Source organism: Leptonychotes weddellii, chromosome 10, assembly GCF_054177405.1.
Source record: "Leptonychotes weddellii isolate Sample4059 chromosome 10, ASM5417740v2, whole genome shotgun sequence".
Taxonomy (NCBI): Eukaryota; Metazoa; Chordata; class Mammalia; order Carnivora; family Phocidae; genus Leptonychotes; species Leptonychotes weddellii.
Genome location: NC_138378.1, coordinates 44031518 through 44058561, shown reverse-complemented (window position 1 = coordinate 44058561; position 27044 = coordinate 44031518). Strand labels below are relative to the sequence as shown.

The following is a 27044-nucleotide window of genomic DNA, read 5'->3' as shown; positions in this document are numbered from 1 at the left end:
AGAGTTGTTGCTCTTCTTTTCTTCGATCTCCTGTTGAGTTTGTAGGTGTTCAGAATGGTTTGATCCCTATCCAGCTGAATTCCTGAGAGGAGACGAAATCCAGGTCTCCTACTCCTCCGCCATCTTGCTCCGCCCCCCCAGAGAATTTTTTTTAATAGCCAATTTTAATCACATTTTCTAACTTATTATTGCTGGTATATGAGTAAACTAATGATTTTTATGTATGTATTTTAAAATATGCAGTATTTCTCGAATTTATTCTAATTTTTAGTTGATACTGTTTTTTCTAGGTAAAAAAATTTTATACCTTCTTTCCAATATTAATGCTTTCTGTTTTATATTCTTTTATTTCTTTGGCTCTAATTTCTAGACCAGTCCTAAGTAATAGTGTGAATAATATGGTATTTTCTATTTTTTAACCAAAATTCACCTGGTATTTTCTTCTTTTGAATTTTACAAAATTAAATGTCTTCTTTTTGTGTGCTATTTTATTGTTGCGAAATCTCTGACATGTAAGAAGCCTTCAGTTACCTTTCCCTTTGCATGATCAGCAAAGTCCTAGGGGGCTCCCTTTGGCTGAATCTGAGTTGAGTTCATTCACAGGCCCAGGACTCTTACAAGTTGTAAACTTGTGAAGTGAGCAAGGCATGGGAGTTCAGGGGCATTTTCTGTACATCTGTCCTCAAGTTGGCCACTTTGGCCTAATGGTTACCAGAAAAGCCCATACATTCTAATGGCTGAGCTAGAATAGGGAACCCTTACAAATATCATTCTGTAGCCTGAGAACCGACTACCCTGTAACTTGCAAAATGATATGATCCACTTGTAGTGTCTATTGTATTTTTCTGGCTTGTATCAATTGAGAGAAGAAATACTCTAAAATCACAGATCATTTTGTTATTTGGAATCTTTTAAAGTTGGGAGGTTGGTGATGAGGGGTATGATTGCTCCTAGACTTTAATCTGTCCCCTTAGGTGAAGAGAGGTTTCGAATAGACCACGGGGAGCTTCCCCCAGCAGACACTCATCCTTGCTTTTCCCTATCTGTGTTCTCTAAAAGGCATATCCCATTCCCATTAGATGACTCTATCTTGACCCAGACAAACACCCCAAAACTGTGTGGTCCCTTAGCTCACAGGGAAGCCAGCTTTTCTGATAATTTCATGAAATGTGCTGGCCTAAAATGTGCCTCTGACCTGAGAGAGGCCTACAAGTCCCATATTATTGCTTCAATAAAGTATTGAAGACTCTTTGGAGGACTCAGCTCCTCATTGGAAGACTCATTGCTTCACGTTAAAGTATCGAAGACTCAGATGGTACCTTCAAATCCAGTAGGGGTTACCCCATTAAGCTGGCCATCAGCTCCTTAGCACAAGTTCCAGATGGGCCAGGTGGTTCCCTAGCAGATTGTTGAGGGACAGGTGCAGGGAGGGTTTGATCTGGTGGGGCAGGGGGTGGCAGTGGTTTGGCAGACAGTCCATGCGGGGGTTCCATTACACACCCTACATACCGAGAGGAGGCTGGATATTGGAGAGGGAACAGAGGCCTGCCACAGACCCCTGGTGTAGGTGCCACTTTGCCTGTGGCATCCCTGTCCGGCCCTCTGGACACTTGCTGCTGCCTGTGTTGTCTCTCTTCTCCAGTCCCCTTCCTTGGTGGGTTTCCCCTTTTGCTCTCCATCCCTGCTCAGTGCTTTCTCTCTCCCACCCTCCTCTCTGCACCCTCTGTCATGTGTCCCTGCAGCTCCTGGCACCCGAGAAGGCACCCAGGAAGGCATCCCGGGCATGTCCTTTCTCACACCTGCCAGGCTGCCAGTCTCCCCGGAAAGCTTCTCTTCCTCCGTGCTTCATGCCTCTTCCTTGCTCCATCTGTTTCCACTTTGTGCATCTATACTTAGCGTTGTCTGCATTGCCAAAGAATTTAAGAGGGTTATCCAAAGCTTTTTGTACCCACAACTCTAAATAAATGGAATTGGATTGGGTCATTTTTTGTTCATGGATGGAGCCAGAAACTTAAAAAGCTTTATACTTGCTGAGTTTATTTTTATTCAAAATAATTTTATTTCAGTAAATAAATAATAGGAACATGAATTTTAAAATACTAGCCATATTGTAAATTACCACACTTTTCTATTTGAGGATGTTTGCAGCTATAATCAATATATAAGAGAGAAGGAGGGAGACCATGGGTGAAGATGTAAGGGCGGATTGTTTTTGTATGTCAGATCCCAAAATGGATAATAAACCATTCTTTGCATCATTGCTTAGGATCTTTTCTTAGCTCCTGCACTACTGATTGGTCTCTGTTTTTGTTGTGTGTTTTGTTGTGTGTCCACGTGCCTGTGTACATGATGGGCTGCGGCAACCCCAGGACGAGATCCTGACCGTTATCAGAAGAGTGGATGACAACTGGGCAGAAGGCATGCTGGGAGACAAGATTGGGATTTTCCCCTTGCTATATGTGGAGGTAAGATCACTCTCTCAGACACGCTTCCTCTCCCACCCTGCTGACTGTTTCACCAGGCGGGGCAGGGGACAGGGCTGGGCTCCTGGCCTGGGAGCCCCTTTTCAAAAGAGGGGAAGATGGGGACTGTGTTGGGTTTTTGTTCAGACTGCGGTGCTGTGAGAATTGCCTCACAGCTCCTCAAATCGTCTGTCCCAGGCCTGGCTGCAGACCGCCTTACTGTATGGACAGTGAAGGAGGGCTCAGATGCAGTCTTTCCCCACTTCTCACGGAAATCCCGTGCCGGCGCCCACTGCCCCCAGACTCTCCTGGGTACTGCTGCTCTTGTCTCCGCAATCCCAGAGGAGAAGGCAGCATTCCCCGTGTCCCTGCAAGCAGAGCTGAAGGATGCTGGCTCTAGTGGGCCATTTGTAGTCCTCCTAGGACTTTGGTAACCGGGCAGCCCATCCAACTGCAAGTCCCTAAAGCAAGGATGATTAGGGGTCTAGTCATTTCCTGTCTCCTTTCTGTAACGAAGAAGCACTCGGTTTCCAGTGAGTAAGTTATGGGCAGTGGCTGAGCTGGGAGCATCTTTGAATGTTTGACCTGTAAACCCCTGTTCGCTGTGGGCTGTTTGTGTGTGTGCAGGACTGTTTGCCCACTGTGTGTGCGTGTGCCATTTGTCAGTGCAAATCCCATGTGTACACCCATGAGCCAACACACCCTTCATCTATTAATCCCCGCATTTAGCCATATGAATCGTTTCAGCTAATGCGTACTGCATGCTCACTATATGCCAACACTTTCAAGTACTTGGTCATTTAATTTTCTCAACAACCCTGGCATAAGAAAGCCAGGAATGTCCCCACCTTAGAGATGAACAAATAGAGGCACGGAAAGGTCCCCTGGCTGATAAATGGCAGAGCCGGAACATAAACACAGGCTGTTTGCTGTAGACTTAGCCCTTCACTGCCCTGCCCTCCAGTACCCCCACTAGCAGACTGTACTTCACTCAGCCTGGTGCGGGGCTTCACGTGCTGGTAGGTGACACAGCCGGCTTTGCCACACCTTCTGCGTGGTGTGTGGTGCCACTAGGTGTCTGTTAAACACATCTGGTGATTCCTGTCACCGCAGGATAAAATCCAAATGCTGTGGTAAGACATTCACCACTCTTTGCAGTTTGACCCTCATCTGTTTTTCTAGTCTCATCTCTGGTCATTTCCTCTCCTTTCCCTAAATGCTCCAGGCCAGTGGTTCTCTCACAGTAATTCTGGATAAACTGCCCAGGAGATTCTGAGACCCTCTCACACAATAACTCTAAGTCCACACACATACAAACACACAGAGCTCACACAGAGTCACACACGCAAATCTGTATGGACTCATACACACACTGACACACACTCTCACACACAAAGCCCACACACACACCCACGCCCCTCCCCTGCGCCTTGTAGGAATCAACATTCCCCAAACAGCTTGTAAGCTTCCACTTGTGCATTTGGTCCAATTTCCAGGGGTGTGTTCTTCATCCTGCTGCTTAAGATCTAAGAACCTGGGTGCCTGGGTGGCTCAGTTGGTTGAGCGACTGCCTTTGGCTCAGGTCATGATCCTGGAGTCCCGGGATCGAGTCCCATGTTGGGCTCCCTGCTCAGCAGGTAGTCTGCCTCTCTCTCTGACCCTCCCCCCTCTCATTCTCTCTCTCAAATAAATAAATGAAATCTATCTCATTCTCTATCTCATTCTCTCTCTCAAATAAATAAATAAAATCTTAAAAAAAAAAAAAAAGATCGAAGAACCTGATGCATGAGTAACACTTACCATGCAGTCTAGAAGTGAAAAATCTGGCTTCCCAGACATTTATAGCCAGGGGAACTTTTTTTTCCCAGGCAGACATACGAGGATACTCAAACACATATGCAGAGATGCTTACAGAAACTTTCTTATGATGGCCCCAAACTAGAGACACTGCATCAGCAGTGGAATGGATAAATAAAGGACGGTATGTCCATACGATAGAATACTATCCAGCAGAGAAAATGAGCAAAAGACTGCCACATTTAAAAGTGTAGCTGAATCTCACAGACAAATCTTTTGAAAGAAGCCAGACACAAAAGAGTATGTACGATTTTTGCTTTTAGGAAGTTCAAAGGCAGGCAAAACTACTCCAGGGTGACAGAAAGCAGAGCACGGGGCCTCTGCAGGGAGATTGACGGGAAGCAGCAAGAGGGAGGCCTCTGGGAGGCGGAGGTGTTTGATATCTTAATCTCGGGAGTGCTTACACAGTTGTGTGCAGCTGTAAAATGGTGTGCATTAACGTTTGTGCACTTGAAAGTGCAGTTTAAGAAGCTAAGACGAAAGGAACACCAAGCCAGGTCACACGGGCACCCCTTGGGGACGGCCAGGTTAGACCCATCAGCTACCCGCCCTCCAGAAGGGCTTAGGCATCATCAGGGAGGCTGAGGGCTTGGGCTCAGTGCTGGGAAACCAATCAGCTGGGCTCTCTGAGGGCTCTCCTCAGTTCCACAGACACACTCAAAGGGCAAATGGGCCTGTCTGTGCCTTCCCGGGGCCTGAGTGCTCAGCCACTGGAGACATGCTTTCAAACACTTCTCCCTCGAGGACATCTAGGCAGGCTCCTTCCTCCTTCTGGCCCAGAAGCCCTCCATGCCCTATACCTCAGTGACAGTCCCACCTCTGCTCTGAACATGGCTTCCTTACCCCTTTGTGTGTTTCTTCAGAGAGGACGCCCTGAGGGCCCCGAGGCTCAGGGGTGCTCTGCTCTCCTCCCAGGGGCAATGGCAGAGCAGGGCCCAAAGCAGCCGTGGGCAGGGGCTTTGCTCCTCTGGATCCCACTCCATCCTGGGCAGGGCCGTGGCCTGTGTAGTGCTGGCCCCACACCACGGCCCTCGAAGGCCCGGCCGCAGCCACAGCGCCCCTGACCTGCTCTGAAACGGGCTCCTGGCTTCTCACTCAGCAACCACTGAAGACAAGCCCCAAACGGGTATTTCCTGGGACCATTTCACTGTTTCTCTATCAATTCCCTTTTGAGGTACTTGAGTGGCTCTGGCCCCCTTGTAGCCATAGGGGTAGATTCCGGGGGTTGCAGAGTTCAGGCTGTCTTCCCTCCAGGAGGCGGGGCAGGCCTTTGAGAGACCAGGGCTTGGAGCTCGGGTCTTCTGCGGAGTTTGAACCCGAGCTTCCTGTTGAGGCAGTTCCTGCTCTGTGCCTGACCCAGGAGGTTCTGTAAGAAGTGAACAAGCACTTTGTCTCCGCAGATTCTACAGTCCTCTCCTAAGCAGGGCTGTCTCTTCACCCCGGGCTTGCCGAGCAGGCCCGGTGGGACAGATGGTGTAAAGCCAGGCTGGAGCCGGCCTGGCCTGGAGCTACCGGTGGCCCATCTGCTGAGAAGGGGGCCCCGGTCTCCAGAAATATCTATACTCCTGGTGTCCTGCAGAAATAACCCTCTCATCCACGCTCCCTGTAGTGCCCGGGGGCCTGGCTGCCCCGGTACCCCTGTTGGCAACCTGGGCCGGCTGGTCTCAGGCACTGACTCTGCCGCAGGCTCCTTCACCCTCAAGTCCTCGCTGCTGCCTCCCGCGTGCCTTCCTTCACCTCCTTTGACCTCCCCACCTTTCCAGCTCCCCTCCCGGCTTCCCTGGCCGCTGGCCCTGGGTCTTCAACCTGCCTTCTTGTTCTTTTCTCACGGTTGGTTTCATGAACAATCAGCATGCAGCAGCCATCCCCACACTGGGCCCACAGCACGTGTTGCTGACCCCGCCTCTCTGTCTGGTGACTGCTGGGCAGGGTGGCCTCACTGGTGTCCACCTGGGACAGAGAGGAGCCGGCGTTGCTCCGGCCCCAGGGGAGTAAACCCAAACCCATGACGGTGACGTGGCCTGCCTTCTGTGTCCCCAAGGGGCAAGGGAGCCCTCCTCCTCCATGTGTGGGGGCTCAGTGCTGCCCACCATGGGGTAAATGTAAGGCACTCTGCCCTTCCCATGTCCTGGCATGCCTGGGTCTGGCTTTGGGATTCCACCCTGCGGCGAGAGTAGACCCAACCGGAAGTTCTGCCAAGCCAGACCCATCATCCTATTCCACGGGGCTCCAAGATGGCAGGCTTGGCATCTGCCCTTCGTATGGATCTCAGGTCATCCCCTAAGAGCAAGGCCTATTTCTCATGGGCCGTGGCAACCCCAGTGACAGAACCATGAATGGGCCTTGGGGCAGCTCAGAGCATCCTGGGTTTCAGAGGTAGACCCCCCTGGGCTCAACACCATGTACTAGATGTGTGACCTTTGGCACATTTCTTATCCTTTCTGAGCCTATTTCCTCTCTCATACAAGGACAATAACATGGACCTCACGGGGATAGTTGCGAGGCTTCAAGACAATAACAGAGTGCACAGACCAGGCATGAGGTAGGCTCACAAGGGCCATCTTTGTTGTTGCTCTGCTATTATAAAGGTTTGTTGAGTGAATAATTGCTTAGAGGTCCATTCACATGTTTACTGAAGAGATCTGTGTCATTCCTTGGCATTGACCATATTTGGCCTCATATTTCTGAGTGTTTTCTCACAAGTGCTCACTTTCACTCCCCAGCGGGGGTGGGAGCTCTTTGAAGGCAGGCATGCCCCTATTTCAGTGCAGGCATGACAGCCCCACCATGGTACCCTGAGCTGAGCCAGTTGTGCACTTGGGTAATGTCAACAAGACAAGCAATGCAGATATTCACATGCTACGTGATGGGAGAGGTAGCTCACTTGAAAGCTGTTCCTGAAGAGCGTTCATGGGAATCACCCTTAGTCTGGAGAGATCCAGACACAGGACGCAGGACTGTGCTCTGCCTCTTCTGCTCTGAGTCTCAGTGGGGGATTTGTGTGGAGACTCAGAAGGCACGTTAGGAAGTTGGCCTGTGAAGCATGTCTGCAAGGAAAACCTCTCCACAGGCCCAGAATTAAAATCCCAAAGACCATGATAGGCTGGAAACAGTTGAAAAGAATGATGAAATGCAATGAGCCTAAGTGTCAAGTTCTGCCTTCACATTTAGAAAGTCAGTTGTTTAGGCAGAGCAATGAGGAGACCTGGGTCACCAGCAGTTAACCAAGAAAGACCTCCAAAGTTACCAGATGACATGATGGTGCTTTACTTCTGCTGAGTAGGATATTTAAACATTAGCTGCTCTTCAAGGTGAGTGTATATGTGGTTGGCTACCCAGGTGACCTTGTCACAGTGGGTCCACCTTCATGCTTGCTTGAGGAACAGCCAGAAAGGCCATGTGGCTGAAACCAAGTGGACAAGGGAGCAAGTAGTAAGAGGTAAGGTCAGTAAGGTGAAGAGGGTCAGATCGGGTAGGCCCTTGAAGCCCTTTTTAAGAACTTTGGCTTTTGTTTTAGGTGAAATAGGAAACCGTTGAAGAACTTTTGAGCTTGATGACCTGACTTAAGGTTTAAGTGGATCACTTTGGCACGAGTGTTGCGCATAGATTGAGTAGGGGGGTGGGAGCGTGTGTGGCAAGAGTGGAAACAGATCACAAAGCTATTGCACCGTTCTAGCTGAGACATGAGGCTGGCACAGGCCAGGGTAGTAGCCACAGAGATGGCAAAAGGCATCAGCTACTCTATGCTGGTAGAACCAGCAGGAAGTGCTGATGTGACGCTGTGAAGTAGAAGAAATCAAGTTGTGGTCTGAGCAACTGAAGGAATGAAATCACCATTGACTGAGGTGGGAGATGGAGGGTGAAGTGGGCAGGGGCGTATGGAGACCAGGAGGCCAGTTCTGGGCTGGCTGGGCCTGGGGTGTTTGTTAAACATCTGAGTAGCATGTCAGATGGGCAGCAGGTGTGCAGGGGTCAAGTTCAAGACAGAGGTCTGTGCTGAGACACTAACTTGGGGTCATTGGCATGTGAATGGGCCACTGTGGGAATGGATGCACCTGGGAAGGGTCCAAGAGCAGAGCCGTCCTGTAGTTCAGGGCATGTCTGGTCCTGCCCCTGACACCAGCCTCTTCATCTCTAGTCTGCCCTCTACACTATACCTGAACAGTGTTTCTCTCAGATCCACCCTCCCCTGCCCTCCACCCCAAGCCCCAGTTTCCTCCTTCCCTCCCAGCCTGGGCTCCATGGCCTCCAAAGTGGTGATCTCCAAACCTGCCATGAGATGCCAAGACCCAGCTTCACAACTTCTACCTAGTATGGCGGCACCAGACCCTCTCCAAGCACCCAAGATTCCAACCACCCATACTTCCACACTGACTTTCCTAGCTCGGGGCCCCTATGCAAGGACCTGTAGAGTTCCTCTTCAGTCTTCAAAACCCAACTCAAATGGTCCTCGCTCCATAAAACCATTACCTGAGCCCTATGACCCTGTTTATGGTCAAGGTTCAGGGCTTCAAGCATTTCTTAAACTTTTTCACTCCTCTGCTCAGATCAGGGTCCTTCGAGTCAGGGACCTTATCTTGTTCATTTTTAATACCCTTAGCACTTAACAAAGTGACTGCACATAGTGGGTGCTTAATAAATGTTTGCGGGAGTGGCAGCTTGTCAGGAGATCAGAACAAGAATTAGCCAGGAACCATTTTCTGCATCTAGCAAAATGCAGTGATGGTCCAGAGCCAGAGGCTGTTTGGAGGACTTGGAGGCACACTGAGGAGAGGCGGGGAGTGGGAGGAAATGGGGGTTGGACTGGTTTTTAACTTTAAAGACACAGCACATGATGTTTAGAGGGGGCCTAACATGGGGACTGGCTGTCTGGAAGTCGCAGAAAGAATGCTTTGCCTTGCTCCTGGATTTTGGAGTTTGCCCACATCTTCCTTTATCGGTCCTCTCCCAGGCCGACCGGCACCTCCCCTCACACCTGTGCACCTTTGCTGGGTCTCACTTCCCCCCCATGGACTGTAGGGTGCACAGACTTGTCTCTTCACAAATGTGTGCCGTGGCCTGTCCCACTTGCTCTGGACTCCATGGCTGCGTGGGGCCAGCTCCCACCCGTCTGAGGACATCTGAGGACACCCCTTTGTCTCACTTCCAGCCTTCACTCACATAGCTCCTGAGGCTGAGCCCCACACCCTTTCGGCCAGCTCCCACCCCTCTCTGTGAGAGACCTCTGGTTTGACCTCTGCCCCTGCTGGGGTGCGGGCTTCCTCCTTGTTCCCATCAGGCTCTGCGCTCACCCCGGTGTAGGGACTGTTCACATCCACTCAACCTGAGAGCGTGCTGCGGGCGGGACTCCATCTGCCTCCTTCCCTTCGCATCCCCAGGGCTCGGCACCCAGAGAAGGTGCAGGGGCAGGTTTCAGTGGGAGAGTGAGCCCCTCACCCCTGAAAACTGGCTCTCCTGTGCTCTGTGCTGATGCAGATATGCAGGTGCCTAGGTGAAGACTGTTCATCCTATGGACAGGGGGTGCCATTGGTAGAGGGAGGCTGTGTCGTCAGCCCTGAGTGCACCCAGGCCCAGAGGCTGGCCACAGATGCCAGGGAAGCACTGTTTTGTCTTCGTGCCTACTGGCAGGACTGCTGGGCTGGAAGTGGTGCTCTTTCCTTCCCTCTTGTATGTCATCTGTCAACCTTTGGTTAACATACACACATTAATGCGTTTCCTTGTTTTGTGCTCTGATATTTAAACATGTAGATGAGGGGATGGCCCTCTGGGTTCCTTGGAGGCTGAGAAAGATGGGAAAGCAAGCTGATTGAAGTGGGCTTGCTCCTGCTCTTTTTTTTTTTTTTTTAAAGATTTTATTTATTTATTTGACAGAGAGAGACACAGCAAGAGAGGGAACACAAGCAGGGGGAGTGGGAGAGGGAGAAGCAGGCTCCTTGCAGAGCAGGGAGCCCGATGCAGGACTCGATCCCAGGACCCTGGGATCATGACCTGAACTGAAGGCAGTCGCTTAACCAACTGAGCCACCCAGGCGCCCTTGCTCCTGCTCTTGATGAGAATTTATTCAACTCACATGTGGTGGGACAGTGGCTGTCTTTGGCCACACCTGAAAGGGTGCAGGTTGACTCTGGGACTTGCAGGTGTCTCTCCTATGCCCTTTACCTGGGGACATCCCACACTCCAGAGGTGAAAGAACCAGATCCCTAGGGGTTTGAGTCTAGGGAAGATTATGCCTGGATGCCAGGTGTGGTACAGGAAGGGAAGAAGCTGGAAAGAGGGATGATGAGCGTAATAGTTGAGGTATCAGTACTTGCTGTGACAGGTGAACCTTGAGACCCTAGGGCTTAACTGCAATAGAGGGTCATATCTGGCTGTTCTGGTTGGCCAGGCTCACGCAGGCACCAGGGAGACCCTGCCAATGGGACTCTGCCATCTTTAACACACAAGAGTGAGGATAAAGTGGGAGTTTCATGGGCCAGGCCTGGCATTGGACGTCAGACCACTACCCACAGGCTGTGGCCAGAACTCAGCCACACGGCTGCCTGACCACAAGGCCGCTGGGGACCCAGGAGGTTGGGAGGAGTGGATCCTCCCAACAGGAGGGGCTGCCCATTTACAGTGCTTTTTGATTTTGTTCAGTTTGGGTTTCATGAGCATAAGAAGGAAATAACATGAAATGACAGGCCATGTTCAGAGGACCCCTTAGGAAAATCTCTCCTCTGTGGAAGCATCCCTTCCCTACCAACCTGTGAAGGCATTCCATTGTGCAGCAGAACCAAGATAAACCTGGAGGGGTGGGCGGGCAGGTAAGTGAGGGCTCTGGTGAAGAGCCAGGAAAGGGGTATGTCTTAAGTGGTTATCAGAGTCATGGGAACGCTTCGCTCAGTTTTATGTTGGATGGGGCACCGCGAGGGGAGAGTAAGAGAGAGAGAAGAGATAAAACCCAAGGGATTGCAGGGGACAATTGATAAGTGGCCCCTGCAGAAGAGCCGGGAGGGGATGAGGGCCCACCTTGATGGACGGGGAGAAACCTACCCTTCAGAGGGAGGAGGAGGTGAATGGGGAAGGTTCTGAGGTACACTGAGGCCTGGGGGGTTGTTCAGAGTTTATTCAGAGTTGTCCTGCTCTTAGCTACGTGGCAGATTATTTGTTGAGAATGACAAGGTTCAGGGCTTAAGAACAGAGGCCATGTGAGGGCTTCTCCAGGGGAAGATGGTGGGGGGATGTGGGAGAGAGGCAGGAGCTGAGGGAGGAAATGAAGGGCGGGCAGAGGGCTACTGGGCTTGGGGCCCAGTCGTGTGGGGGTGCTAGTGGGACGTGTGTACAGGGCTGCAGGGTGCTGTGGGAGGCTGAAGGCGCTGACCACTAGCTGTGGAGCCAGAATGGTGACCCGGGAGGGTGGTTTGGAAAGCAAAGATGACTCAGGAGAGAGAAGGCCCCCAGGCTACAGGTAATGATGGGAGGAAGCCTGGGTGCACACAGTGTGAGGGACTGGAAGATGGAATTTGAAGGTTGAGCATGTGCTGAAGTCCATTTTCTCTTCCTCTGACACTCCAAATGCATCAAAGACAGCTCTGCCATTCATCAGCCCATACTTACCTGGCTGCACCCCAGAGTGGCTTCTGCAGAAAGCTTGTTTCTCAAACCAGGAGCCGAAGCATGGGCATATGGTGGATCTGTCCTCTGGCTCCAGCTGCCCTAGGACAGCGCTGCCCTGTCCTGTTTCCTGCCCTTTTGCTGCTCCCACATGAATCCTTTGTGGCCTCCCACAACTGTGCGTGGTCCTCACCGACCTGAGGGAAGGAGCCCCAGTCCTCAGGGCACTGGAGGCCTGGAGCCCCTGTGGGCGTGTCTCAGGGGGGCTGTCTTCTGGACGGTGGGAGAGATGGGGGAACAGGGCTAGGCTCCAGAAAGTGAGGTGGGGGGCAACCTCATCCCAGTGAGCCCAGAGAATTCCGACTTTGGGGAACCAGACCCCAGCCCTCTGTTGGTGCCAGTATTCATAAACCCCAGTCTTGGTGTGGAATGAATCCTACATGGTGTTAGGGAAAACTGTTGATGGGATGCTGTTTCTAGATCCTGGAAAACTGATGGAGGCAGAAACGAAAATCCTGAGTTAGCCAAATAAATGAAATGCCAAACTCTGTAGTGGTGGTTACTCATGACAACTGTTTCCCACTTGGGAGTCCTTGTCTTCAGCACAATAATTACAATGTACATTGTTAGACAGTTTGGTTCTAAGCTTCAGTTGATTACAATGTTGAACTCAGTTTGTCTTGCTCATGTAGCGCAATTGTCTCCTTGTCACTTCAGAATTTACAAAAAGAGAACATTATTTTGAGCCTCCATCTTGGAATATGGTATCAAAGCATTTGGCAATAACTCATTAGCACAACTGACTGCTTTTATTGGGAACAAACTAACTCTGAGGTTATTCATTGTATGTGCTCCATACTTTTCTACAGTTGTGGACAGCGCTTCCGTGCCTTGGCTGCGAAGAAGAGATTGCTCGTGATTTCATCAACTTTGTCTTGGTTTTCCAGCTCCTTGCCTGGGGTGGGCAGTGTGTTTTCAGGGAGGAAGATGAGGAGGGTGTGTGGCTTCTAAGGGAATGCCCACGCCCAGGTTCCTGAGGAAAGTAGCAGAGACACTGGACTCAGAGACCCTCTTCCTCCCCTCAGCACCCTCCACAGACCCTCCACTGTACATGGGATCCAGGGTGGGCAAATTCGCAGGTATGTTTCTGATTGGGGGGTGCTCATTCTTAGTCACCACTCCTGGTCTCTGTGTCTCCCTCCTCCTTCCAAGGACTCTCCTTGCTCCTCAGAGGGAAAGCCAGCATGTCAGGAAGTAATATGGGCAGTGGGAAGAGGAAAAGGGACTTCTCACTTCCTGCTCCCAGTTGCCTTGCCCCTCCCTCCCATCTGGGAATGCTGGACCTGGGGTTAGAAGGCCTGTTGTTCTACGTATATGGACTCTGGAAGCAGAGGCTTACATGGGCTTTATCCAGCTATTTGATGCTTCTGCAGTGAACTCCCCCTGCCTTTGAAATGTGGATGGCGCCACATGAGAAAGTCTATCAGGAGGATCCAATGAGGTAACAGGTGCAAGCCCCATGTGGATGGTCCAGCATCACACAAATGAAAGTAACGGTTCTCCAGCCACTGTCATCCGCATGCAAGCACTTCTCAGGGAGACAGAGGAGATGGAAGGTTCTTGACAGCTGAGGACACAGCCAGCCATTCCCCACACTCTCAGCTGTCCACCGAGTGGGGCTTAGTGGCTCCCAGCCTAAGGAGCTCTCCTGGATAAAGGGCATTGTCTACTTACTTTTTATTTCTTTTCCTTTATCATTCTTTACTGCCTACAAATAACCAGCTCTGCTAACTTATATGAAATTTTGGCAGAAACGCCCTGGTGCTAACACGGGGATGGGTTTTGTCTCCCCGACTCCACTTCTCTCTCCCCACGCGTTACTGTCAGGGCTGTTAGAAGTTCAGAGTGTGTGCAGACAGGTGGGGTCTGGAAACAGTGATGCTGACACCAGGTACTCACTGGGGACCCACAAAAACCCCCAAGCGTCATGTTAGTGGCCTGATAGCTTTAATAACGTTTTACCCTGATGCTCTTTTAAAACCAATGACGTGCAGCCCCATCTTCACATTTTACTGCAAGGTGAGTTTATGCGGCTGCAGATCTTCCCCACAGCTCTCCTGCCCTTGGGGCCTCCCTCCTGGCCAGGTGTGCTGCTGTGGGAGCTGGTGGGTGGGCCTGACCCCAGAACCTTCCACAGAGGTGGCACATTTTCTCTATGTAGCACGTTTTACCAGACCTCACCCATTCTTTCCTGCAGAGAGATTCCGTTTGAAGCCCGCTGCTGAAATTCCTGCTGTCTGTGGAAGGAGATGAAAAGCAGCCTCAGTGAAGGGAACTGGCAAGTGAGAAGCACAGAGCCGTCATAGACAGACAGATGGGAGCAGATTACGCCTCTGACTGGGGCAGTTGGGTGGATGGTTTGAGCGTCTTGGGGAGTTTAGCTCAGAGTTTGATTGGAGTCTTTCTTATGTCCTCTGTATCTCTCCTTAACACCCGTGCTTGGAAGTATAGTCATAGTAGATGTTCCGACGTGCTCGTCTACGAATTCTGTCTTCTGTGTTGTTTCTGGTTCTATTTCTACTGACTGATTTTTCTCCTCTATAAAGATCTATAAAATAGATTTGTAGATTGCATTTTCCTGTTTCTTGGCATTCCTGATATTTTTAATTAGCTATCAATTTTGTGAATTTTGCCTTTTCGGATGCTGGATATTTTTTTTATTCCTATAAATATAGCTTAAGCTTTGTTCTGGGATGTCGCTAGGTCACTTACAAACAGTTTGGTGCTTTTGAGCCTTGCTTTTAAGCTCTGTTCCGAGGGACTAGGGCAGCCTCTAATGTAGAGCTAATTATCCCCACTTCTGAAGCTATAATCTTCTCCACTCCATGCCCTATGATTTACAAGCTTTTTCACTCTTGAAGGTGGGAATGCAAACTGTGCCCAGCTTTGCATGAGCCTCAGGAACTGTTCTGTCTTCCCCTTTCGGTGGTTCTTTCCTCAGCTCTGGGTAATTTCCTCCTGTGAATGCCCTCATCAGTACTCAGCTACAGACTTGGCGGGGGCGCCTCCCTGCAGATATCTCCTTTCCAGGACTCAGGTCCACGGACCCCAGCCACTGTGGGCTCCCCGGCCCCCAAACTCCCTCTTCCCAACCCAGGGAGAAGCCCCAGAGCCCAGGTGAACCAGAGGCCTCACGCGGCAGGCTTCACCTCTCTCGACAATCACTGTCCCGAGCTGCTGATGCCCCATGTCTAAAAGCCGTGTTTCGTGGATCTGTTCTCAGCGTGTCAGGCGAGAGGGTAAACATGATCCTTATTCCATCTTCGCTAAGTGGGTGTTAACCTGGGACGGTTTCGGGATTTTGACAGCAAGTCATTGTGTTGAACACTAGAAACTAGTACAGAATCATATGTCAGCTCTATCTCAGGAAGACTGGGGTGAAAGGTAAACAGGGCTGAGGAAGTTAGACTCACGGGGGTATTTTTGGCGGAACAGGAGAGCTGGAGGTCAGCTGTAGCTTTCCAGTGCTGCCTGTCCCCAACTCCAGTGCCAAGAGTCAGTAATCAAGGACTTTGTTAGAGAGATGAGGAACTGGTGAAAGCCTTTGAGGTAATTGTTCATCATGGATACTGGTTACAACCGAGTTCCAAACACGGCCCTGTGGTCCAGCTTTGAAGGTGAGTCAGGGGGTGCGTTTGTCACATTGCTGCTGGGGTTTGCCTTCATTTCCTCCTTCCCATGTGGCCCCACTTCCCCACCTAGCTTCTCTCAGGATACCAGAGCTCACCGGGTCAGAGGCAGTGTGGGAACAAGACCTCAGAAAGACACGGGAAGGAAACTTCTCTGGATTTCTGCCAGAGACTATTGGGGGAGGGGGCTTTGCCATTTTGCTTAAAGGTTGTTTCAGTTTTTCTTGCTGCTGGCCCGTTTCTTACGAGCTTCTACAGCAGTGGGCAGCGGGTGGGCAGGCATTCCTCCCCACCTTGACTTGGCTACGACTCCTGCCTGCATTTCTGTGTCCAGGTGCAGACCGTGCCTTCACGAACACCGAATGCACTTAGCAGGGCAACTCGTAGGCACGCAGGAGAGCACTGGCCGAGGAAGGCTGTGGGCAGAGCAGACAGGACTTGTCGGCAGCCAGGCAGGGCAGGTCCTGGCATTCCGTGTGTCCTCTGCCTCTGAGCAAAGTGGTCCAGGAGGCCAGCTCCTAAACCCACCAGGAGAATAAGCAGGGTGCCTTGCCTTCACCCCCTCTTTCCCTTACTTTACAGCTGAAGGCATGACACAAAGACCTAAGACAGTTCCACGGGAGAGTAAGACCAGTTTCGTGCATTTCGCCCAGCTGCGATCTGGGTCTGCACGTTTTCCTGCCAGTCTCTGCACCCCCAGGCTTGATGCATGCACATATGTGTGTGATCATCAGGGGTTTCCCCAACAAAAATAGACAAGTGCATAGGTACCAGCTCCCCTGCTTCCTCACTTCTTTAACTTTTTTTGAATTACTTGTGAAGTTAACATCTTGTGATATAATATTGTACATTCCGTAGTTTCTGGGTTTGTTGTTGTTTGTCTCCCTAACTACAAATGTAAGAAGCCAGACCCTGTAGCACATAACTTTTTTCCCTTCTCGGTCTTGGCGTGGTGCTGGCACAAAGTAGGCAATTCATGCGTTTGTGTGGTATTATTGGGTTGTGAGCCAATATTTCACATAACTAATCAAAGTATGAGGAGCAACCCATCACCACTTCTGAAAAGGTCGTGGCTGGGATGCTTTCAGCACATAGGACTTAGCAGGTCCCTGTGAAACCACCTGTCCTTGCTCACCGGTCTCACCAGGAGCGTTGTGGGGACACGGAGGATCCTCACAGTCTTGCCCGAGCCTGAGAGGTGCAGCTGTCAGCCGGCCCAGCGGAAAGCAAGAAAAGGCTTACATGAATTTCCATCTTCAAGAGACAAGTAGGGACTGAAAATGTCTCAACCTGGGGACAGCTGAAAACACCGGTGACATTAGAAAAGAACCACCATTCCTGCCCCCCATGTCCAAGCCTGTCACCTGTGCGGTGGCCTCAAGTTCACCTAGTGGGAAACCAAGCATGCCCACCATGTACTTGTGTAACTGCTTTTGCCTCTGGCCCCAGCCGCTTATCCGCCTTCCCCTCACGTGTCACTCCTGTGGGCAGTCTTACTCCAGCATACAAAGTAGGTGAAGATGGGTTCTCTTCTCACCTAACTGGAGCACCACACTGGGCCCTCTGGGACCTCAGACTGTTTCTGTCTTCACCTCCTGTTACTCAGGGAGACAGATTCCTCCAGCTGCTCCCCACAGGCTGTCCTGGGCTGCCCTCTCCCACCTGTCCTCCCTCCAGAACGGCTACACCCTACTGCGTTAACTCAGTTTTCCACATTCCTGTCCTGTCTCTTCATTTCTACCTTTTGGAGTAGGCCAGGCCAGTGGCTCAGAAACTTCAGTGAACATTAGAATCACCTGGAAAGCTCCAGGCCACGGAGAAGCTGATGCAACAGGTCTGGGTGGGCCCCAATCTAAGAAAGAAGTTGGGGAGGAAACTTGTTTTGTCAGATTCCACTTAGTCCCAAGGGTGGGCCTTGGCCATCGATGTGGGAGCTGCCCACCCAGGCTGAGTCCTGCTTATAAGGCCCCCCTCCCCCTTGGGCAGGCCGTGTGGTGGTAGCTGTTTTTCAGATGTGACGGTGAAAGCATATTTAGCCATGGAGAGATTTGACTCTGGATGTTAATAAGGTGACAGTGGAATATGTCTTGGCTGAGGTTCAGGGCCTGTGTTTAGTGCAGAAGGAACAGCGTGTCTGGTTACAAACACATCCATCTGGAGTCACTGGGGTCATCGGGGGCTCTGGTGTCTTCCCTCCAGAGCTGACCAGGCTTTAGTGGAGACATCTGCCCTGCAGGTCCAAGCTGCTGCCTCACCATTAGTTCTGAATCTTGACAATGAATTATTGCCAAGATTGACCCTGGGGGCCTGTTGCAAAATGCCTCACATGTCGTTGTCCTGTTTTTTCCTGTTACCTTTTATTAGTGCTTCCTGTTTGGAAAGGAGGGGGTTTGAGTTGCTGGTGGCTGGGACCTTTTTAAGATTCAGGTAAAATGCTCACGTCATGCATGTGCATATCGGGAGACTTTCTATAGCTACCGCAACTCAACCGATTATTGCAAAATCAGGAAACGCAGCTAATTCTGGCTTCATTTGGGTTCTGCTTGACTTACTCAGAGAAACTCAAAGCTGTTCTCTGTTGCTTTTATTTCTTTCAACTCTTCAAAGTGAGAGCAATTAAGAGTAATAGTTTGAAGCTATTGAGGACTCTCCTGTTGTGAGCAGAGACAAAGACTTGGTTTGTTGACCACACTTTTCCAGATGTCTCTGTTTTCAGTGATTTTCCTGCCTATCTCCCTGCCCATAGACCCTTAGCGCACTGCAGGGCTGTGTTAGCCTCTCTGGGAAACCATTTTAATGAGATTCTAGAAGGTTCCAAGTTGCCACAACACTTCCTTGGGTCTGGCCCCTCGTAGGTGAGGGCAGCCTGTCCTCTGTATCACAGCCGTGCCGGGAGGACTACACTGACCAGTGTCTCCAAGGAGCAAATGCAGCCCACACACAGTCTGGCCAACTTCTGCTGTAAAATAGGAAGACACCTTCCCGTGCCAGGGCCGTTGTCAAGAGCTGGAGATCTGTTTGTCCCTTCATTAGGTCTCTGTGGGTGCGTCTTAGCCCTTGGCTGAGAGAGCGTTTCCACTACCGCGGCACTCTGCAGGCTCTACCTTTCAGACCACCATTCATTTCTTCGTTCACGCCCATCCCTTCTTTTGTGCATTCATTCACTGAGCACCTGCTAGGTGCCAGGCCCTGGGGGATGCAGCTGCCAACAAAACAGAAGAGAAATGTTTTGGAACCCCCATTCTAGTAGGAGGAGACAAACAATAGAGAAAAGAAACAAATTCTAGAGGGTAGTATGTTCTCTGTGGAGAAAAATAAAGCTGGCAAAGGAGGGGAGTGAAGCTGAGGTGGAGGGGACTATAATTTTAATTAGCATGCTTGGAAGGCCCCCCTGGGAAGCAACCTACAAGTGAGCACCGCAGGTTCCACGTAGTGGCCTGAGCTGGCTCGTGGCCGAGGGGCCATGGTGGCCAGGGTGACTGAGCAGACCGAGTGTGGTGAGCTCCGGGAGGCAGTGGGAGGAAGACCACTCTGAAGACGTCGGTGTTTGTTCTGAGTGGGTGGGTCTGGGTTTGGGTCCATCTCTCTTCTGGACCCACCCAAACTCAGTGCATACAGCCTTTGTCCCTGGGTCCAGGGACTCTCCCTGACCATGTCCTTGTCATTCATAAGCCTAGCCCTACCTCCACCTAGGAGGCTTTGTTAGTGTAACATGAATATAGAAAGAACCTTCTAGACTAAAAGTTTTCAGGTTGCAGTGGTCAGAAACCCAGGTGTTCCTGGGCCCCTCAGTCCATGGGACACTACCTCTCACCCTTTCCCAGCCACCCTGTGCTCCATCTTGTCTCTAAGATCCATCTCACGCAGTGACCAGAGTCATCCCTACAAAAAGGCAGCTTGAGTGACCTCACCCCTGCTAAGACTCCTCTGGGACCCATGGCTCTTAGAATCAATCCAGACTCCTCACTGCAGCCTGCAGACCCATGGAACCAGCCTGGCCTCACCCCTGCCCTGCTCACTGCCCCGTGGTGCTGGCCTCTCCCTGCCCTGGCATATAGCAAGGCCCCAGCCACAGCACCCATCCTTTGGGCGCAGCCCTGCTCTGCCACTCACCAGACTTTCCCCTCCCCGTGCCTCAGTTTTCTCCTCTATAATCTGGGGATAATACACCTACCTCACTGTGCTCAGGTACGGATTAAATCAGGAACATAAGTGCACAGAACATGGGTTGGCTCAGAGTGCGAACTGTGCGTTAGAAAATAGCATTTCCTTTAACAGTATTGTTAGACCCCTGTGTAGAGAGCAGGAAGAAGAAACACCCAAGTCTTACTGCAAAATTGTGTTTTACTGCTGGAGTGTCATGTGTGAGGCCTGTCAGGTGAATGCGGAAAAACAACTTCGACACTTGAAAAACTGTATTTGGAGTAGGCTTCTGTTTCATTCAGAGTGAAGGAAAACAGTCATTTGGAGGGTGAGTATCCATGGACTGGGTAGGGCGAGGGAGCCTGGTCTGGAATAATCAAGCTTTTGGAAGTGGGGCACCAGAGCCCCAGGTGGGTGCTTCAGCGTGGGGGAGGCAGGGGAGCGCCCGCGCAGGCCCTCGGCTCAGGGCTGCACCAGTCACCTGCACAGGAAGGCCGCTCTGACCCAGGGCTGCGCTGGAGGCGCCCCTCGCTTTCCCAGCCAGCTCCCCACACTGGAGCCCTGTGCCGGCCAGCCACGGAAGCGAGGCCCGGAACCAGGTACAGAAAAATACTCCGGAGGGGGGTCCATTTATGTTTCTGGAAACCTTTTTATGTTTGGAAGGGGATGAAGGTGTAGTTGAAACTCTGCTCTTGTTTGTGTATCTCTTGCTAAATTGGCAACCCAGTTCATATATTAACATGTTCTCAAATATATAAATTTGGGGGAGAATTGGTTGTGTTATCATTGGGGTTTTTTTGGTCATAGTAAGTGTTCATACCCTGTTCTTGGATCCAGCTGAGAAAAAGATGAGTGTCTGAGAGATGGAAGCTCAAAGGTTAACTTTATTACAGATAAATCTCAGTAGAAGAACATAGATCAGATCTGGAAGCAGGGGAACTTGCTGGTTCTTCATCCTCCGAGCGTAGACCTTGGGACCTCCCCGCCCACCAGAGTAGAGACTGTAAAACCACCCCCCCCCCAATCAGCCCTGCCTGGAATTGCTGCCCCCCTCCGGGGCCTCCAGCTTCGGACTAGGGTACCTTCACCCAGTCCCTGGAGATTAACCAGGGACAGGGGACATCTCTGTCCACTAGAGATGCACACTGAGCAGTAGTCACAGGTGAAATTATGTGGTTCCTGCAGGTTGCTTTAAAATCCTCCAGGAAATCAGTGGAGGAGGGCAGACAGCCCATGGCACAGGAACAGCAGAATGGTGTGGTTACTGAAGCTGGATGATGGGGCTGCATCCTTCTACTTCTGTGTCTGATATAAAAAGTTAACAAATGCTGTGCCGTGCCTTCCCTCCCAGCAGTCAGATGGGGAAGGGACAGGAGCGGAGGCCAAGCAGGCTTGCCACAGTTGTTTTTTCAACTCTGATTTGTAAGATAGAAGCAGTCATAAATGACAGGTAAGCTGGTGTGGCCGTGTCCCCAAACTACACACAGTGCCAAGCATCAGGCCAGATTCGGCCTGCGGGCCAGGTTTGCTGGCCCCTGCTCTGTCCTCTGCTTAACCTCTCTGGGCTTCCATTTTCCTTCCATTTTGGCCCGGATTTCTTTCTCCCTTCTGAGCTCTCCGAGCCCCCCATGGGAGCACAGTGCCAGGAGAAGCTCCCTGAGGGCTCTGGAGTGTGACAGCCCGGTCTGTGCTCCCACATCAAGACACCACCACTCAGCCAGGGCCAGAAACCAAGCCACCTGGCGGAGGGAACCTTTGCTAGACCTTCCCTGAAACGTCAGACTCCAAAAAAATACTGCATCTCACTAGACTAAAAAATACCAAAGTCTTTTACGGCACCTCACACATTTGTTACAAAATGGAAAAAAATATGTCAGTGCCACAACTCAGGAAATCTCGATATCCCAGCCTAATCTGCCCTTTTGTTTTGTTTTTAATAACTTTGTGATTGTAAAAATAACACCAGGCTATTGTTCAAAACAGGGAAATTCAGAAAAATGCAAACAAAGAAATTAAAATCGCCTATAATCCTACCAGTAAATATAAATATGTGTGTAGGAAAAATATGAAATGAAATGTTGTTAGCATATTGTTTTATTTCCTTTATTCTTTTCTATGTATAAATTTACATATATTGTGAACAAATACGGGATTGTGCTGCATCAGTAAATCATTAAATTGTGAGACTTTTCCAGTAGCATTGTTGCAATAGCTTCAGAGCCCTTGGGCCCTATGGTCTGCTGTCAGCACAGTAGCAGGGGATCCTGCCGCATGCATAGCTGATCTCTCTCTGCTGCTTTAGACCTCCTGTCTCACTCAGAGGAAAGACAAGGCTGCTCCACTGATCCGCGTCACCTCTGACCTTATTTCTACCCACAAGTCTGCTCCAGCCACCCTGGCTTCCTTCTTCCTCCTCAGACTTGCCAGTCCCACTCCCACCCCAGGCCCTTTGCACTTGCAGTCCTCACTCCCATCACATTTCCCTCAGGTGTCAACAGGTTCCCTCCTTCAGGTGTTCTCTCAGAGAGGCCTTTCCATGCCACCCCCTGTAACCATGCATCCCGCCCCCTCCCAGCACTCCTTCTCTCATATTTCTTTCTCCATATACTTCTCACCATCTGACATACAGAATATCCTTACATATTTATTTGTTTATTGGCTGGGTCTCCATGAAGGCAGGGGTTTTGTTTTTTTCACTGATGTACCTTCAGCGCCAAGCAAAACCCCTGGCATACAGCAGGTATCTAATACATGTGTGCTCGGTAATCAGATCCTCTGCTTCTGTAGCACCAAACCCAGGTGGTTTGGGGATTTTCCCTTCCCCAGCCAGTCCACCTGGGCATGACCCCGCTGCCTGTTGACCCAGGCCATTTGGCCTGAAATCTCCATGGCCTGAGCACTAGCTTGAGGCCGTGTGCACACAGCACATGCACGCACGCATGCACACGTGTGTTCTTGTTCCCGCCTGTGCCTCCCCCTTACCTTGAAATACTCGTATCACTTTTGGCTCCTGTCCATAACCATTGAAATTAAGTTCCTTCCTCACTTAGCTCAGTCTTTCTCTAATAGATCTTCCATTCGGTTTGCATTTATGAACTCCGAATATTCTTACACCCCTTCTGTTTTTTTAATTTTTTTAAAGATTTTATTTATTTTTTTATTTATTTGACAAAGAGGGAGAAACAGTGAGAGGGAACACAAGCAGGGGGAGTGGGAGAGGGAGTAGCAGGCTTCCTGCCGAGCAGGGAGCCCAATGCAGGACTTGATCCCAGGACCCCAGGATCATGACCTGAGCCGGAGGCAGACGCTTAATGACTGAGCCACCCAGGTGCACCCTTACACCCCTTTTGTGACCATGGAATATATCCCTAAGGAAAGTTCTTTCTGTGAAAAAGCTTCCCCGGCCACGTGTTGCCGTGTGCAGCTCACACGTGACAGCCGGTGCAGCTGAGTGACTGATTCTGAATGGAGTGGGCTCTCACTGGGAGCTCAGACCCGAGGCTCAGGCCAAGGTCTGGAGGGCCAGCTCCAGCGTGCCTGCTTCTCTTAGCCGGCGGGTGGGCATCTGCAAGGCAAGGGGTGAATTTCAGCTCCCAGGGGGGTCGATAAGCACACAGGTCAAAGCACGAACCTGCTATTTAGATCATACTCAATGAGTAGATGTTATTCCATACACACGCACATGTTGGCTGCATCCGTTCATTGACTAGGTATTTGTTGAGCATCTACTGCATGCCCAGCACGAAGCTCATTAACCGTCTGTGAAGTGAGATGATTATTTACAAGAGTAAGAAGTAGGCTCTAAATTTCAAAACTCTATCAGCTCTGAGATCTTTTTTTTTTTTAAAGATTTTATTTATTTGACAGAGAGAGAGACAGCGAGAGAGGGAACACAAGCAGGGGGAGTGGGAGAGGGAGAAGCAGGCTTCCCGCGGAGCAGGGAGCCTGATGCGCGGCTCAATCCCAGGATCCTGGGATCATGACCTGAGCCGAAGGCAGACGCCTAATGACTGAGCCACCCAGGCGCCCCTATCAGCTCTGAGATCTTGATGGTGTTGTTAAAGAGGTTGCCCTGAGATCTCGAAAGAGAGAGACAGAGACAGGGACAGAGATAGAGAGGACAAGGGAGGAGATGCATGCTATCTGCAGGCTCTGTAAGTGGTTGCCGGCTGTTTATGATTAAGTGGTGAGGAAGTAGCACTTAGAGTGTTAAGGCCACAGCAGAACAATTCAGTGACGGCCTGGCTAGTGTTCCACAAGCATTTCTCTGTCCCTTGCCACACTGGGAGCTTGCCGTGGGCAGCATCCCGGGTCTCTTGGCCACATAAGTTCTCTTCACCACTCTCGGGAGTTGGTCCCAGAGATGCTCCATGTGGGACAGGGCCTGACTGCAGATGCACAGGCACCCAGGGTCTGTGAAGACAGATGGGGCCATGAGTGTCTCCCTTGTGGCCTTAACCTGAGCATAGCTCGTGCATATGTTCAAGGATGTGTGTCACCAGAGGGGACGAGAAAGGGCTGGATGCATTCAGAGGTAAGAAGTGTTTCCAAACAGTGTCCTCGGCAGGGAGACTGTGAGGCCCCGGGTGTCTCCAGATAGGCTGTTTGGCTGTTCATTGAGAGCACCAGGCCACAGGCCCAGGCAGCGCACCATGCATTTTTTTAAAAAGATTTTATTTATTTACTTATTTATTTATTTATTCATTTATTTATTTGAGAGAGACATGGAGAGAGCAGCAGGGGGGAGAGGGAGAGGGACAAGCAGACTCTGCGCTGGGCAGGGAGCCCGACATAGGGCTCAATCCCTGGACCCTGAGATCATGATCTGAGCCGAAGTCAGACACTTAACCGACTGAGTCACCCAGGCGCCCAACGGCACCACACATTTAACCCAAGCAGACGGGGGAAAGAGGACTTTATTTCTTGGCAGGGAAATGTCTCTCTTTCCCCCCTGATGACAATGGCTTTCAGCCTTTTTAGATTGTGACTCAGGATGAGAAATGCATGTTACATCCTGACCTAGGGTACACACCAGTGTGTATATGAAACTAAACCAATGTGTCCTGGAACTATTACTTTTACCCTTAGCACATGTGATGCATTCTGTATTTTCTCTTATTAATCTGGTTCATTTTTTAAAAAGTACTGGTCAGGATCCACTAAATTGACAGTTTGAAAACGACTACTCTTGGCTAGAGATCTTCAAAGTAGGGTGCATGATGGGACGCCTGGGTGGCTCAGTAGGTTAAACGTCTGCCTTAGGCTCGGGTCTTGATCCCGGGATCCTGGGATCGAGTCCCACATCCGGCTCTGTGCTCGGCAGGGAGTCTGCTTCTCCCTCTCCCTCTGCTCCTCCCCACCCCGTTTGTGTTCTCTCTCTCTCTCTCTCTCTCAAATAAATAAATAAAATCTTTTAAAAAAACCAAAGCCAAAAACCAAAAAAACCCACACCAAAATAGGGTGCACAAAGCTCTGTGAGTAAAGAAAGGAAATTATTAGAACTTTCTTCAAATTTATTATTTTTTTTTTGACTTGTAAGTTTCAATTTCTCTTATGTGTGTGTTTTCTGATGTATATAATATAGTGGTACACTAGAAAATATATGTAACTTACTGGAGCTGTATGCCCCGCAGTGCTTTACTGTTGGGGTAAAGGTTGCAGGGCCCTGGACTGGGTCACCCTGCTGGCCTGGCCCTGGGAGCAGCAGGGAAGCTGCCACCTGCCTTCTGAACTGAATTCTGTGCCAGCCACATCTCTGGTTCCCTCCTCCTCCTTTCCCAGCTACCTAAGATCTTTGACTTCTGTGAGATCGTTTCCTCCGGTGCTCATTTAAGATGATCAGAAATGCATGTGCAAGCACAGCCCAGGCAGGGCACTCTCCAGGGCTGGGGCACCTCTGAGGGGGCCATTCGTCCCCCTGCTGGGACAGTCTGACCTCCTGCCACCTTCCAGGCAGAGAGATGTCCCCTCGGGGGTTCTTACAGAAAATGGAGAATAAACCGTGCCTTTGTGTTCCTTTCCTTGTGGAAAAACAACCATTTTTTTTTCCTTCTAAGTTTTATCTTCAGGCAAAATTATGACAGCGTCCTTATACTCATCTCAAAACTTCCAATCAATGGTCCCTTTGCTTACAAGACACACCCTGCTAAGGTGCTAATCATAACTCTTTGCTGCTTATGAGCCTTTTTCTGAGTTTCACACATTCTTACAGATGAGTGAAGTTTTGTTTGCTTATTTTAATTTGTATCAGACTCTTTTTGGAATCTTCCTTTCTGTGGGTTTTGATACTGCACCGAGAGTGTGATTGCTGGCACAGGCAGGGAACACAACCCACTATTAAGAGGCTGAATTCAAAGAAGGGGCCGTCTCATTCCCCATGGTAATTGGGGTGAGTGCCCAAGAAGGAAGGGGCGACAACTTCGAGCAGAGGCTGAGGGACAGGGAGTGCGGTGTGTAGTTTCTGATTGCCGTGGAGGGACCCACTCCCCAAGGAGGGACACACTGCCCTTCTGTCTCAGGACAGCTTGGGAGCCCGCTGCCCCCGCCCTGAGCCGCCAGCACCGTGGAGGTGTGTGAAACAGCCCCGCTCTACAAGCTTGTTCGGGGACCGGGCCAGTGGTGCAGTCCACCCCTCATGGGAAGTGCCCTGGCATCTGACAGAGTTGGGGCTTTGTCCAGTCTGCGATAATGGGATGTTGAAATGAGTACCATTCCCTACCCTGCACATTAATTCTGAGGATCATCTCATCCAAAATCCTTGCCTGCACTCAGTCTTTGTATGTATTAAGATTAAGCAATTCTCTGTGCATTTCAGGTCTACACCTAGCTGGATATTTCTTGTTTTAAACCTCAATTATCTGAATAATTGCTTCAGTTCACCAGTCCTCTTTGGCCACTACAGCCTCACCCGTCCAATCCAGTCACCTTGAGAAGGGAATGCGGGGAGAACAGAATGGAAGAGAAGTAGCGGCCCTGCGCTGGGTGGGTGTGGGAGAGCCAGGGATGAGGGCTTCCATTACACCACTACGTGCCCACCACCTCATACAATGTTTAGTTCTGAGATGGGACCCCTTCAGAGATAAGAAAGCCTCTCCCATAGCAGGTGTACAACAAATATTTGTTCCATGAATGGGAGAATGTCAGTCCAGAGGGTTAGCATGTGAATCTACAAATGTCTAGAGTTCGACATTCCAGTAAAAAAAAAAAAAAAAGTTTGGCATTGTTAACAGGCCTGTAAGGTCACCACCCATTTCAAATGAAAAGGAAAGGAACAGAAAGAGCCTCCCACCCTTGATAACTG

The 27044-nt window shown here is 50.4% G+C and overlaps 1 protein-coding gene across 1 annotated transcript in view; it reads left to right on the top strand.

Annotated features, from left to right (window-relative positions):
• SH3RF3 (SH3 domain containing ring finger 3) overlaps positions 1 to 27044 on the top strand; it is a 319279-nt gene that overhangs the window by 202173 nt on the left and 90062 nt on the right. The window contains exon 4 of the mRNA XM_081832297.1: positions 2370 to 2465. Coding sequence (XP_081688423.1) covers positions 2370 to 2465 — 96 coding nt within the window. The remainder of the gene's footprint in view (positions 1 to 2369; positions 2466 to 27044) is intronic.